Source organism: Gymnogyps californianus, chromosome 4 (assembly GCF_018139145.2).
Source record: "Gymnogyps californianus isolate 813 chromosome 4, ASM1813914v2, whole genome shotgun sequence".
NCBI lineage: Eukaryota > Metazoa > Chordata > Aves > Accipitriformes > Cathartidae > Gymnogyps > Gymnogyps californianus.
Window position 1 is genome coordinate 12744896 of NC_059474.1, and position 15287 is coordinate 12760182.

At 41.2% G+C, this 15287-nt stretch overlaps 1 protein-coding gene across 1 annotated transcript in view; it reads right to left on the reverse strand.

The window, feature by feature from the left end:
- Nucleotides 1-15287, reverse strand: part of SORCS2 (sortilin related VPS10 domain containing receptor 2) — a 388331-nt gene that overhangs the window by 241545 nt on the left and 131499 nt on the right. Inside the window, exon 4 of the mRNA XM_050895504.1 lies at nt 3541-3640. Within this exon, the coding sequence (XP_050751461.1) occupies nt 3541-3640 (100 nt within the window). The remainder of the gene's footprint in view (nt 1-3540; nt 3641-15287) is intronic.

Here is a 15287-nt window from a genome sequence, read left to right on the forward strand (position 1 = left end):
CACAAGAAGTTGGGAGGGCGTACAGCTGAGACAGCTGACCCCAACTGACCAAAGGGATATTCCATACCATATGACGTCATGCTCAGCAATAAAACTAGGGGGGAGTTGGCCGGGGGGCTGCTGCTCAGGGACTGGCTGGGCATCGGTCAGTTGGTGGTGAGCAATTGCTTTCATTTGCATCCCGTGTCTTTCTTGGGTTTTATTTCTTTCTGTTATTTTCCTTTTCATTACAATTTTTTATTTTTTATTATTATTATATTTCAATTATTAAACTGTTCTTATCTCAACCCACAAGTTTTCTCACTTTTACCCTTCCAATTCTCTTCCCGCCATCCTGCTGAGGGGGGGAGTGAGCAAGCGGCTGTGTGGTGCTTAGTTGCTGGCTCGGGTTAAACACATCTCTTTGTATGTCTTTGTAGGAAGCTGCAGTGAGTCTCTGTTCAGATCCACAATAGTCACAAAGTCATTTATAGGAATCTCTACAAGATCATTCAGTCTTACTCTCGTAACTACAAAGAACTATAATTTTAACAGGATGAACTGCCTGGAGGTACCCACGTTTCTCCTTTGACTGTAGAGGGAGAGGGCTTGACTAGACACCTAAATTCCACAGAGCTAAAATCAGGTGAGGTTAATGCTCTGATGACATTGAGGTGGAAATGATGAGCATTAAATTTGCAGTATCAGTTCTTCCACAGATGAGGTCCACAATGAGTAAATGGAATGAAAGCATAGAACAATGCTTAATATGCAAAGTATTCAAAAAATGCCCATCAATGTCTTTTATCTTTGCTTTCATGCATATTCCCATTCCCTAAATGCTAAGTGGTAGCATGGGACTACTTATGCTTTAAATTTAATGTGCATGCTCGGTTCCAGTATGCACGGTCAGCACTCCAGTTTCCATTTTCAGCACATTTCAAAAGATGTGAACTGGTTGAAGAAAACCCACACCATAATGATCTCAAGTCTGGTAACATCAGGAACAAGTGTGTCCTGGTTTCGGCTGGGACAGAGTTAACTTTCTTTTTAGTAGCTGGTACAGTGCTGTGTTTTGGATTTAGTGTGAGAATGATGTTGATAACACTCTGATGTTTTAGTTGTTGCTAAGTAGCGCTTATCTTAAGCCAAGGACTTTTCAGCTTCCTGTGCTCTGCCAGCAAGCAGGTGTGCAAGGAGCTGGGAGGGAGCACAGCCGGGGCAGCTGACCTGAACTAGCCAAAGGGGTATTCCATACCATGGAACGTCATGCCCAGTATATAAACAGGGGGGAGCTGGCCGGGAGGTGCGGATCGCGGTTCGGGAACTAACTGAGCATCGGTCAGCGGGTGGTGAGCAATTGCATTGTGCATCACTGGTTTTTTTCTTCCCCCCCCCCTTCTTTTGTTGCATTCCTTTTCATTACTATTATTATTATATTTCATTATTACTATTGTTAGTATTATATTTTACTTTAGTTATTAAACTGTTCTTATCTCATCCCACGAGTTTTACTTTTTTTTCCTTTGCTTTCCTCCTCCTCACCCCACTGGGAGGGGGAGGGGGGAGCGGCTGCGTGGTGCTTAGTTGCTGACTGGGGTTAAACCACGACAAAGTGAAACCCCGAGACTTCTGCTCAGCGCAGTAAAGGGAGTCAGAGCTCTAAACGTTCTATTCCATCCCAGTGCAACTGTGCTGAAATGGACGGATAGGGAGACATGTTCTTCCATCTTTCTAAATAACTTTTGTGAAATCAGCTGGTAGTCTTAGTTAGTGTCCTAATCAAATGTCCAGCACCAGAAAAGTTCCCATTACAACTGACAAAGTTCTTATGACATGGAGACTTCCCCCTTACCTGCTACGTGTGACTGCAACACCTCCAAGAGCAGTCTGAAGCTGTTGGCTCCAGCATTTAACCTTAATCCTTTCACCATTTTTGTACCATGTATGCGTGTATGTATGTACATTTGCGTCCTCCCTCTGGCGTCATTTACAGGCCCTAGAAATCCTTTCTGCTCTGTTGTTTTTGTTGTTTGTATACAATTGAACAACATCTTCGTAGAAGCAAATCTCAGCATAAAAATAGCATATTTAATGACTCAAAGGGACTTTCTGTAACAGATGGATTCCAGTATGGTATTAGTTTACTAACCAGGGTTTGTATCTCTAAGAACTTCAACTTGTCCTGAGTAGAATATAGATTTTTCTAAGATAGGGTTAACATGAGATTTTTTGTGAACACTGGTGTGTCCTTCAGGCTTGAACTTCAGCAGTGATCTTATCACTGTTTATTTTGCCAGACAACTGGCACAACCACATTGTCACTGACCCCCCTGTGCTTGTGCAGGCTTTTATATTGTAGCTGGGTGAGCTGGGAAAAATCCTCCACAGGGCTCTCATCCGTCTCATACTTTTAGCCTTTATTCCAGAAACTGAGGAGGGTAAAGATTTTTGGTGTTATTCTTTTGGACTTGAAATCACCAGTAGATCTTATCTCTGAGACACACATCTGCAGAAACTTTGTGCTTGGTGGTAGTTCCACTTCAAGAAACAAAAAAATCACTTCTGACTTTGCAGCACATTAAAAATATATTACCAAGCTCAGGCATAGCATAGCTTGGGCACAAAAACTCCAGTGACAATTGCAAGTGAAATAAAATATGTACTTAAACATCCAGGCAGCCTCATCAAGTTCCACTGATTTTTGATTAAGCAGAACAGACAGATAAACACAACTAACATTGTCCTTCCGATCAGTGGCCTCTGCATGAAATCAATGCTTCTGTATTACACTGGAGTTAAAAGGCCCTTATCAAGAGAAAATTCTTATTTCATGAAAGACCTACTGTGCTTGTGTTATTCACAATGTATTTCACAATTCTTGCCGTTTAAATCATGGGCATTTTGCAGACATAGAAGAGTTGTTATTGGTTTTTTTTCTCATAATCGCTCTTCCTGTTGCTTCTAATATAACATCCATTGTAAATACACTCAATGGGTCGATTTCGCTCTCACTTATAAAGTCCACTTAATCTTCCTAGGCTCCATGAAAAGCTTTTTGGTTCAGTAATGATGCAGGAACATTTTTTAAGAAAGAGTTTCAAGGAGAGAGTTTTTTTATTTTTTAATTAAGGTTTTACACAGGATAAACATAATTCTCAATGACAGCCTGCCCAATCCCTACGCTTTATATTAAGGAATGTGCAAAGGACTTTGAAATTGTGCATAAAGGATGAAGAGGTTGAATGTTAGTCCCAGAATTTGTGTGGACATGTGAAAACCTACAGGAGTTCCTTTTTCTTTTCCATGGAAAACTTCACGGAAGCTCAATTGCGAGAAGTCAATGGCCTCAAAAGTTTTCAGAGTCTATCAAGGCATTTTTTCCTTTCTATATTATTCAGGAAGAATAAATATCCCACTTCCATATGTCACAAACGCACCTAACATGACCTGCAACTTTGTGAAAACCACTTCCCTATATTTTGAAAACCTGTAAAACACACTTCGCATAGTTGCAGAATCTCAGCTGCACTATAAAAAGTGATTTTTTTTGCCACATACCTTTTTTTTGTTGGTGGGACAAATGTAGAAATTGTCAATAACAGTGGCAATCCCAGGCTGTAGATTCAACTTTGTGTATAACGTCCCAAAATCTGAGGACCTGAAAGAAATCAAACATCTGTAAGTGCTCTCTTCAAAAGCCTTCAGCACTGAAACTCTGCAATAAAACCCCACTTTGTAGCACTAACTATCCATTTTCAATGCTTGTCTGCCATCCTTTTGTTCTTTCTAGTGCTCATTAGCTACTAAAAGAAACCTGCCACTATTAAAAATATTTTTCTAGCTTTGAAAAAACATGGCTACTTCTATCTGTATTTTGCAGTTCTGTGCAGTGCTAGTTTTCATCCTCACACTGCGCTGTGCAGTGACAGAAGCCCAACACGTATACCTTTCCATCACCACCCACAAGGTAGGAAAAAAGAGCTAAGCAGAGCTCATCAGCAAGTACTAACAGCACCTCCTCAGCTATGCAGAAAAAGAAGACCTGACTTCAGAGCCTGGTGTTGCATAAGAGAACAATTTGGCCTGAGATCTGGAAGACTCGCAATGGACCTCTACCAGAATTCGTACTTGATAAAGGTATCCATCCACTCCTCCAGCTCTTTTTTCAGAGGCTCACTAAATTTTGAATGAATAAAAACAAAGTCAGTACTTGGCCATCAGTATGTCATACACACAAATCTATGAATATTTCAAATGTGGGCGCTCTGTAGAAATTGTTTCGTATTCCTGAAAAACCTACAGTGAAAAATGGCATCTATGCTACACACCTGTATTGGCAATGCCTAGCATAAAAGGAATGCACAAGTAAAATGTTAGTGTAGGAAAAAGTTACTTAGTGAAAATCAAAGCAAGTCACGTCCAAAATTAAATCAATTTGGATGAAGCCTTGTTTGTTCTATATAGGATCAAATTGCACCATATGGTCTCTCCATATTTACAGTTTTTCCTTTTGCATTTGGAAAGGGACTCAGACACCTCTAAGGCACCTGTCCCGTCTTCACCAAGAAGCCCTCCCTAGGACAGATGGTTGGTGGGAGGACTTAGACTCTATACTCCCTTTTTTTCACTGGAATAACAATCTCCTTTAACAAACAGGGCTGAATGTGCCCTGCCCAGTACCTCTGCATCATTCATACAATTGGGAACATGCAACAGCTCTCATGTCCAAGAGAACCAGGATGAGACCTCTGTCCCTCCCAGTGCAACCCTGAGGACTGCCTATGCAGTGATTTCTGCCCCATTCTACCATGTTCATTGCTCCCCGGTGGGCTCTGTTGTCTCATACTCCTTGCCCAGGGGAGTCACTGCTGAAATCTGTAGGAACATGACTGAGTACAGCGAGAGAGAAAAGTGAGAAAACAAATCCCTGGCTGAGTGTGTACACCTTGACAGGTGGCCCACAGCCTGAGGTCTCCTCCAAGCCACATGAGGCAGAACGGTCCCCAAGGGGCTGGTGCCCACAGGAGGCTGCCATGAGCACTGTGTGCCCACCCTCCACCCGCCCGTGTCCCAGTCCCACCAAGGATGTCACTTAAGTCAGAGGGCATATGGTACGAAGCCGGAGGCGGCTACTTTGCTTTCACACATCCAGATTTCCACATGATACCAGAACTTTCAGCTGTGGTCATGGAGCAGCTTTCTATGTCTTTGGCATCACCAAGCATATGGGGCACAGAATGATATGCCTGGATCAGGTCCTAAGGGACACCAAGTAAAGAAGAGTTCATATTTACCTTGCTTTTCTTCCCTCTCTACCTGACTGGGCATGAGCCTATGACACACAGACCACACTCACAGCCTAAAGTTGAGAGTTTATCTATTTTATAGTGACATCTGAATGGATTTGACTTTCCCCCATAATGTTGCTTCACCTGCAGATATACAGCAATGCATTATAAAAGTTAATGGAATCATAGCAATTCAGTTTTGACAAATAATTACGTAGAAATCAAATACATACAATTGCACTGCACTGGGTATTCAGTACCGAGCTAATTAAAATTCTAAGAGGAATAGGATGGACAGTGCTAAACCTAATTTGCTGGAGGTGTTTGACAGAGAAGAAATTAAAGCAAAGACTAAAATACTGACTTCAGCCAGATGTACTGAAATCATGCAGAACATGTATGATGGAAACAGAACCTAGTCTATTCTCTTTGAGGAAAAAATATCAGGTCAGTAGCTTGCCCAGTAATAACATCCTGAAATAATTCTCTGAACCTTAAAGATGACCCAATTTACTTTGAAGAGGCAGTTCCAGGATTAATACAACGGGACCACTGGAGAGTGACAGTGCAGGAGGGATGGTGGCAGCAACTGTATCAAGGTATAAAAAGAGTACAGGCAGGAAATGCAAAGAGGATAAGCCATTTCAAAGATAAAGAGTTCCAGTCTAAAACTTCCTCTTCTAATTCTCATGACTTATAAAAAGTACTAAAAGAAAAGAAGAAAGTTGTAACAAAAAGAGTATGGTAAGGTAACTAAGGTATTTTCAGACAAAGGTAGAAAAATTATATAGTCAAAAAAATTTTATTTTCTGGTACAAATTAGCTATCTAAAGGGGGAAAAAAAAATCCAATTCCAACCTGAGACAACAAGCTAATGCATATCCATAAAGGTTCACCATGCCTAAGCAGGAAGACTCGGATTGGCAGAAGATCTGTGGATCTATGGAGAAATTTATTGAGACTCCCAAATCTTTTTGACTATAACCCAGCCTTGAGGGAGCCCAGGAGTGTCAGCTACTCTTTGAGACATTTACATACAAGAGGACATAGTTCAAGGACATCATTCAAGGGAAGCACTGTCCAAAATAATTGGTCTTCCAAATCTGCTATAATCCAGAGAAAACAGGTCACCTGGATGCCAGGTGCCCACCAAAGCCGCTCTATCACTCCCCTCCTCAGCTGGACAGGGGAGAGAAAATATAACGAAAGGCTCGTGGGTCGAGATAAGGACAGGGAGATCACTCACCAATTACCGTCACGGGCAAAACAGACTCGACTTGGGGAAAAAAATTAATTTAATTAGTTACCAGTCAAATCAGAGTAGGATAATGAGAAATAAAACCAAATCTTAAAAACATCTCTCCCCCACCCCTCCCTTCTTCCTGGGCTTAACTTTACTCCCTAATTTTCTACCTCCTCCCCCTGAGCAGCACAGGGGGACGCGGAATGGGGGTTGTGGTCAGTTCATCACACATTGTTTCTGCCGCTCCTTCCTCCTCAAGAGGAGGACTCCTCACACTCTTCCTCAGCTCCAGTGTGGGGTCCCTCCCATGGGAGACAGTCCTCCATGAACTTCTCCAACGTGAGTCTTTCCCACTGGCTGCAGTTCTTCATGCAGCATGGGTCCCATCCACAGGGTGCAGTCCTTCAGGAACAGACTGCTCCAGCGTGGGTCCCCCGCGGGGTCACAAGTCCTGCCAGCAAACCTGCTCCAGCTTGGGCTCCTCTCTCCACAGACCCACAGGTCCTGCCAGGAGCCTGATCCAGCATGGGCTTCCCACAGGGTCACGGCCTCCTTCAGGCATCCACCTGCTCCAGCGTGGAGTCCTCCACGGGCTGCAGGTGGATATCTGCTCCACCGTGGACCTCCATGGGCTGCAGAGGGACAGCCTGCCTCACCATGGTCTTCCCCACGGGCTGCAGGGGAATCTCTGCTCTGGTACCTGGAGCACCTCCTCCCCCTCCTTCTTCACTGACCTTGGTGTCTGCAGAGTTGTTCCTCTCACATCTTCTCACTCCTCTCTCTGGCTGCAACTGCTACTCCCTTGTAACTTCTTTTCCCTTTCTTAAATATGTTATCCCAGAGGCACTACCACTGTTGCTGATTGGCTCGGCCTTGGCCAGCGGCGGGTCCGTCTTGGAACCTGCTGGCATTGACTTTATTGGACATAGGGGAAGCTTCTAGCAGCTTCTCACAGAAGCAACCCCTATAGCCCCCCCGCTACCAAAACCTTGCCATGCAAACCCAATACAACAACTTTTTTACTTGAGATATAAATTCCAAGTTCCTAACTCTGCATATATGAAGAACCAACATTTTGTAGCACCCAGCTAGAACAGAATTCCCTGTAATTGCACTGCTGGGCTACAGACAGGGTTGGGGAGGACGAATTCTGGGACCTCAGTGCATGCCTATTTCAAGAATATATTAAGAAGAGGCATAAAATGTGTTTTGTACCAAATTCAGGAGAGGAGGAGCCCTTTATGCTCTTCCAGTCAAAAAGAGATTTTTTTTGTGTGTTAAAAACCAAACTTGTGCTGTGTCAAAAGTGTTAAGGAGAGGGGGGAAAAAAAAAGCCACAAATGAACCATCTGTGTTTATCAGGATAAATACTTTGTTTCCTCCCTAAAAATTCATGAAAAGATATTTCAAGGTATAACGGAAAGAGGATACACATGTACCTGATAAGAAGAGTAAACGTGCTTCTACAGCATGGTTTATTTGCAGTGGTAGCACAACAGCAGAAATCCATAAATCGGAGCAAGAAGTGTAAAGTCCGATTTCTTAAAGATGGGCCTGACCTGCAGTTCTGAGTTATCTGGATGCAGTTAGTGAGCATTTTGGCTTTCTGCGAGACATTCCAGGGGATACAGCAAGCTATCCACAGGCTGCTTCCTGCTGTGTGCTACAGGCTACAGATTGCATGGATGTTTCTTAGTAGAGCAAAACTCAGTGGAGGACTCGTAGGAAACACATCTTCCAGTATTCAGGTGATGGGCCATTCAAGAGCGGTAGGACCATTGGATGCTGGAACGACATGATTACTCATGTACTGATGCAGACATCACACAACCTGTGTCTGACAGGGCTTGCGGCTGGGTAATAGCTTCTTTGAAAGTTTGTACATCTGCTGAAATATGTGCCATTCTTTTTTTTTTTTCTTTAAGGAAAAATCATTTGTCACTGTAACAATGGCATGTTCAAATAACAATCATCAAAATCATACAATGATATTACAGCACAGACAGAATTATGTCTTTTTAGCTTGTTTTAATACCGTGAGCTCAAACGATAGTTGGGAAAACTTCCAAGTGGTACAGAAATGTACCCTGATGAAACAAAACTTCCAAAGCCCCTAAATTCTGAGGAAATTTGGGTCTCATGCTTAAAAATGTAACTTTTTAATATTTGAGCTAAAAGAAATCTATGCCTAACATAATTTGGAACTGTACCTAAATGCTGAGTCTGGACATCTTCCAACAGAAATATTGAGAAAGAAGAAGAAATTTAACAGATACCAAAAGAGACACGAACCAAATGTTTGCCTGTCTAAACTTCACTACCATTATACAGCTCTCCACTGATGACTCACACCTATGATTCAGTATTGCTCATACTTAGTTGTTTTTCCAGATTATATTTACAAGTATATATTAAAATATGTATATAAGAAACATTAAAATGTATATAGTAAGATGTCAGTGAAAATCTTTAGAGAGATGAAAATTGCATTCCCAAGTCAAATTTAATACTCAAAGAAAATGTCAACTGCAAATGTCTCCTTCCCTGTTTTCTTTTATTTTTAATGAATTGAAGAGACGCACTGGAAAGAGAATGGTTGGAACACTTAACACACATGTTCATCGGATTTCCTCTACCTTTTCACTTGAAGATTAACTCAAGCTCCATTCTAGCCAAATGAGCCATACTGTACAAGCCCTATTAACTGACAATCCTAGAAGACAGCAATGAAGAGATTTCAAATGACTCATGGATTACTTAACTAGCGAAACAAAAAGAAAGCCTTTGAAAAAAAAACATATGAAAGATCTGCTGGTTTAGATTATTGATAAATTGTTGAAAAAAAAAAGATTCATTTGTGAAGTGCATAAGACTCACTGGACTTCTTCCCACTTAATTTTCTCCAGACTGTATTGCAAATGTCATCTTCTCGCCTTCCCCTCCTTTTGGTCAGAAGAACAATTCAGTACTTACACCATGAACTTTAAAGTGCAAGAGAAATTAATTCAGGTTCTCGCTCTATCACAGACTTATGTCTAACACCAGGATTTCCTTTGTGTTCTGGTCCCTCACCTGAAAAATAGAGACAACACTATCTCCTATACCTCAAATGTCTGTAAGGAAAACAGATATCTATAGGACAGTAGAGTAATGAAGAACTGGCTGACGGAGTATCTAAAACAGATATATCAGAAGTTCCAACAACAAATACCAGGACAAACGTACTGAAAGAGAAGTAACCAGAGGAATATCATTAAAGAAGTGGTACACTAATGTATCTTCTTTACTTAAACAGTACAGAAGACTTCAAGGGCTCTTACACATACAATGTGGAAATTGCAGAGACTTTGGTTAGCCTCATAAAATCTTTTTAAACAGCAACAAAAAACCTCCAAAACCCCAAAGCCTTTCTTCAGAGTAGAAACACATTGTAACGTTGGGTTCCAATACCTGACTCCTGTATTGAGGAATTCGTGCAGATGGAAGTTTCTTCAAAGGCTGTAGAAGAGTATGACTCCTAGCAATCCAATTAACAGATTACTCATCAGCTATCAGCTCTGCTGGAGTACTTTCTGAAAATACATTTCTCTGCTTTCCAGAAAATTTGAGCTGTTTTGAAGTTACATATTTTTCCTCTCAAAAACAGAAATATAGAAATGTTTCTTCTTTAATCCAGTTTTACACTAAAGAATCAATGGTGTAGGCAAGAGCTAACAGATAAACAGTTTAGCAACTTCACATTTAGGCAATACAGAGTTTACCTTTTTTCCCAAAACCACTATGAAGATGAATGTATCCTGTTTTTACTTACCAATCCATTACTGATAACATATCTTGATCACATATGCTGATATCACAGATATTTTTAAGAACTGTGGATTATCATGGTAGCCTTTTTAGCTGAAGTGACCTGCTCTGTAATGCTCTGATGAGTACAGAACATGGTGCAACTCTACATTTATACAGTTATAGAGATTCCTTCCCATTTTTACAGATATTTTGTGCCCATGAAGAGCCCTACAGTCTTGGTCACTCCATGGGAGTACAATAAAGGACAGGCAGCCATTTGTAGTGTCTTTTTAGTGACCTGTAAATATATATTTGATTGTAAAATACTGACCTAAAAAAATCCACAGAAAAAAAACCTAAATGAAACCAAAACATTGAACAGCTTCATTCATATCGAGTGAGAACTGAAGGAGGATCAAAACATCACAAATTCTATAACTGGACTTTTATTCAATGCACTAAATATACCCAATTCAACTGGCTGCACTGAGAGGGAAAACCAGTCCTCCGTAGCCAATAATAAAAGCAAGGAGTACCTTGCTAGGTGACTTTAGGGTGTCAGATCCTTCCTCAGGAGCTATGATTACTAACTTCACAGTGAGGAATAGGACATGGCCTTATTTTGCAACATAGTTAAAAATCACAGAAGACAAATGCTAAATGATGCTACACATTGGTTTCTCCCCTGAGGGTTTGACAATCGGCTCCCCTGATGCTACATGGTACCTGGGCTGGCTGTGCCCCATACTGGCATGCCAGGCTACAACCTTCTATCCTGATGTTGCAATTACCTTTGCAGAAAGTGTTTCGAAGCCCACGTTTTCCAGGAATTACCCTGTCCCGGAGCTGTCTGGACACAAAGCTTCGCACAGTACAGGAACCATTCATGTTTTCTTATGAGGGAACATGGAGGGTGATAAAACAGAGCTCTGTGTATGGATGGGGTGGTGGTGTGGTGGTGCAGCCCGCCCACCCCCGGGCCACATTGCGATGTCAGGACTAGCCAACATGCTGTTCTTGTGCGGTGAGTTGGGACAATCTGGTAGTTTCTTATCCTGGCTATGGTACAGTGAGTTAGGATGATTAGGCATTCCCTAACCGTATCTGAAACTCCCGTTGCCTGGAACCGTACCTGAAACTCCTGCTGCTTGGATCATGGCCCGCCTTGGAGGGTGCCAGAATTACCTGGCGAGAATTATGGCCAGAATGGAAACACACTGACTGAAGTCAATCATCTTGTGATCCTATAAATAGTGATCCTAAGTGAGACCCATTGAGCTCTCCGGGATCGCAGTAGGCTGTGACCCAGTATCTCCCCCTGAGTTGGGATGCCTCTCAGGGTAGATTTCACAAGGATTTTAAGTAGTAGATGTTGCGAGGATTTCAAAGAGCAGGTTTCGCGAGGATTTCCGAGATCGTCTGCTGATAGATGCCGACGAAGAAGAAGGGGTCAAAGATTGTCTGCTAACAAATGCTGACAAAAGAGAATAGTGAGTAATTCACTACAATTAGATTTCGCAAGGTTTTTAAAGATCATTTGGTACCATTAATTTTTCTCAGTTCACCAAGAGACAAAAATCTTGATTATAGGTTAACCTCTATATCTCTGTGTGTGTGTTTGTGTGTGTGAGTAATTTGATTTAGGAAACTTTGTAGTGCTGACAGCAAACTTTATTAAATCACTCTGATAATTCACTGATGATTAAGTATTGTTAAAAATCATATAACCTAATCTTCTGATTTATCATAACAGTGTTAATAAATCTTAAATTGCTGCTACCTCAAAGTCGTATAGGATCCATAATCACTTGTTCCCTGGCAAATTGGCATAGTAATTTAACGGGAGATTTTCCTTACCCTTTGTATCCCTTCTATTAGGCATAAACCGTTGTCCAAGCCTGAGACTAAGTTTGGATTCAGCCGCACCTAGACTCCTCTCCGAGAAGGAGTTTAGAAAGCAAGGGGGTCCAGTCTGAACCTCATGACTCAATGGGAGTTTTTCCTTACCCTTGTATTAATTACATTAGACATAAACCGTTGACCAAGTCTGGGACTAAGATTGGATCTAGCCGCATCTAAGCTCCATCGGGAGCTTAGAAAGCAAGGGGGTCTACTCTGAACCTCGTGACTCAATGGGAGGGTCTCCCTTACCCTTTCGCGTCTCCGGTCTCTGCGTAAATTGTTCTAAATTGATTCTAACTCGATTTTCCTTTGTATGTTTCTCCTGTGTAGTAAGTAATAGTGTGAACCTTGCCACTGAACTTTGTTAAGTTGCACTTTTACAAATTCACATTAAAATCACCTTTTGCTAATACCTTTGATGGTGATTCTTTAAGTGATCTAAACCACTCCTTTCGCAACACTTGGCACAGAAATTCAAGGTATATAATATGTAGTTACGTACTGTATCATGTTTTCCCTTACTGATATCTTGTCATGCATTTATCATGTACCGTTTTTGGTTAATTACTGAATCTGTGCAATGTACACACACACACTTAAACTCCAATAGTTAGCAGAACTGTGTCTTTAGTATAGACTACACATCTTTCAGTGCTGTATTTAAACATTCCTACTCTGCATAGTCTCACTGTACACCACCACAGTTATCTTTTGCAGCCCTTCATTAGTCCTTCAATATACCACAAATATCCTGCTCATTAGCCTATAATCGCACTGCTTATCGGTCACATTTTTAAGCTCCTCATTACTTTGCTGCACAGCTCCAATAATTAGCCTTTATATTTTACAGGCCAGCAAAACATCACATCAGCTTCTATTAGCTGCAGCCATCACCTTTTCTCCCAGAAACTGTTAGCTCAGGTAAGACACTGAAACTACTGCCTTGGTGCATTAATTCCATCACCAACACACAGCACTCGCTGACGGCACGTCTTGGAAGGTACAGCCTGTAGCGACGCTTGCAGTACACAGATATTTGTGATGAATCCATTCAACCATGAAACAAGCAGTGTCACAGTGACAAAGCAGCCAAGACACTGCCAGGAAGACAGGGTTATGTCTCACTTTTGTAAAAAGTAAAAGCTCTGTGTTATTTCTTCCTTCTTAGCTTTGCAACCCAGGCGGGGCTGGGGCAGGCAGTGGAGCACACAGCCCTCGAGGTGCAGTCGCTGGCCACAGCTGAGCCTGGGGTCACCTTAAAAATTCCCCACCATTGCCCTACCCCAGCCATCATTAAAAACAAAACGATATAAATGATCCACATTCAAATTAATGGTTTTGAAGGCTTGCTTTTAACCTGGATCATTTCAGTAATCCTGTTTACAACTCAGTCCCACAAACAGCTGTAGTGACCTAAATAAGGGAGTAGAAAACGAGAATGAAATTGTGGGAAATAGAGAAAGATCAATTCCTTACCACACTTCCTTCATGGAATTCAACATATCATGTAACTAACTGTTAGTGTGCATTTATCCTAAGAAACAGTCCTGTGTAGATTTAGTTTCAGCAGCTGCAAATCCAGCATTGCATTAGTAGGTCTCAGCAAGGAATGGAGTGTATCATGGAGCATTTGAGGGGTTTGCTACTGAGAGACAGCTCTGGCATATTACAAACATAAATAAAATACCAGAACTGATAACTCACACAGTGCTACAAAAATGATTAATATTAATTTGGGGGGTTTTGTACCATAAAAATGCTAGCTGGATTAGACTACAGGAAGAATTTTACCATTAGGTGTATATTTTTTAATAAAAAGGCTTTCCTTCACAAGCTCAATTTATTATTTCTGAAAGTACTGTGTTGGAAAAAAAACCAGTGGCTTCACTTAACTATTTAATATTACCTACAAAAGAAATGAATACTTCACTTCCTATATAGTGTTAACTTTTCTTCCACCAATTTGAACAAACAACAACCTTTGAAAAAAAGGTGTGTTTTTTGAAAATTTAGGGAAAAGAAAAAAGAAAGAAAAGCCTCTGGAGCTAAAATGCAATTTTCGAAAATTATGCTTACTAACTATATTGCCAGAAGTAGAAACATCCTTATATCACTTCCAGTATGATTCCTCTTTTATGAGTGCTGTGATTGGAAATGAGTACTTAAAAAGGAAAATTTCTCATCTCACATATTTGCGTTCTTTGGGGAAAGGGGATGGTTCAAGAACATTTTCTTGAGGTTTGCAAGGAACGTTAAAATTCTCCACCATGGAAAAACACTAGGTATTTCCCACAGCCCAGGCTTTTTATTTAAACCACTACACACAGCTGAAATATTTCTGAAACAACTTTATTCTCAGTCAGGCAGCTCCTTGGAAGGCAAGAAGGATGTTGGGATGTATGAGAAGAGAGAATTTGGCCTTGTGCTTTCTGACCAGAACAGCAAGTTTTCTTGTAATTGCCGGATAGGTCTGGCTGCAACAAGAACATTTACAAAATTAAAAAAGAACTGATAATAATCTAATAAATTGTATGTGCACATTCACATGCAATTATGTATTCCTCTAGTAATGGGCTCTGCTAATTGTAATAGTCAGCTACTTACTCTTCAGTAAGTGCAACTCTTCTTTAACTCCATTTGTAGAAGTTTTTGCTTTTGCTGCTGAAGTGCTGACCTCAACTTTATGATTGCTCTGGGGGAGGTGGGAGGGGGAGTGAATTATATGGCCAGGTTGTAGCACTTTATAAAAAAGGTAAATGAAGTCAATGTTTTGTTAGTAATTTGACTGTGGTACTCAGCACCTGAAGCCAAATGGTTGGCAGAACTAAGGGAGTAACTGGACATTTTTATAAAGAACGAAAATAACCTCAATACAGATAAATAGACTCTGGAAGGTATCAAGCCTTATGCTGAGTGTATTAGAGACCTATCAACTGCCCCATGGTTGTCTGTTGTGGGTTTTCTGGCATGCTTCTCTGAAACTGCTAGTACACGTCACGGATGGAGGCTGGGCAGTTCTCAGATGCAGCACAAGTTCATACAGGATATCAGTTCCCACGTTCCCAGTGTCAAAGGAGTGATTA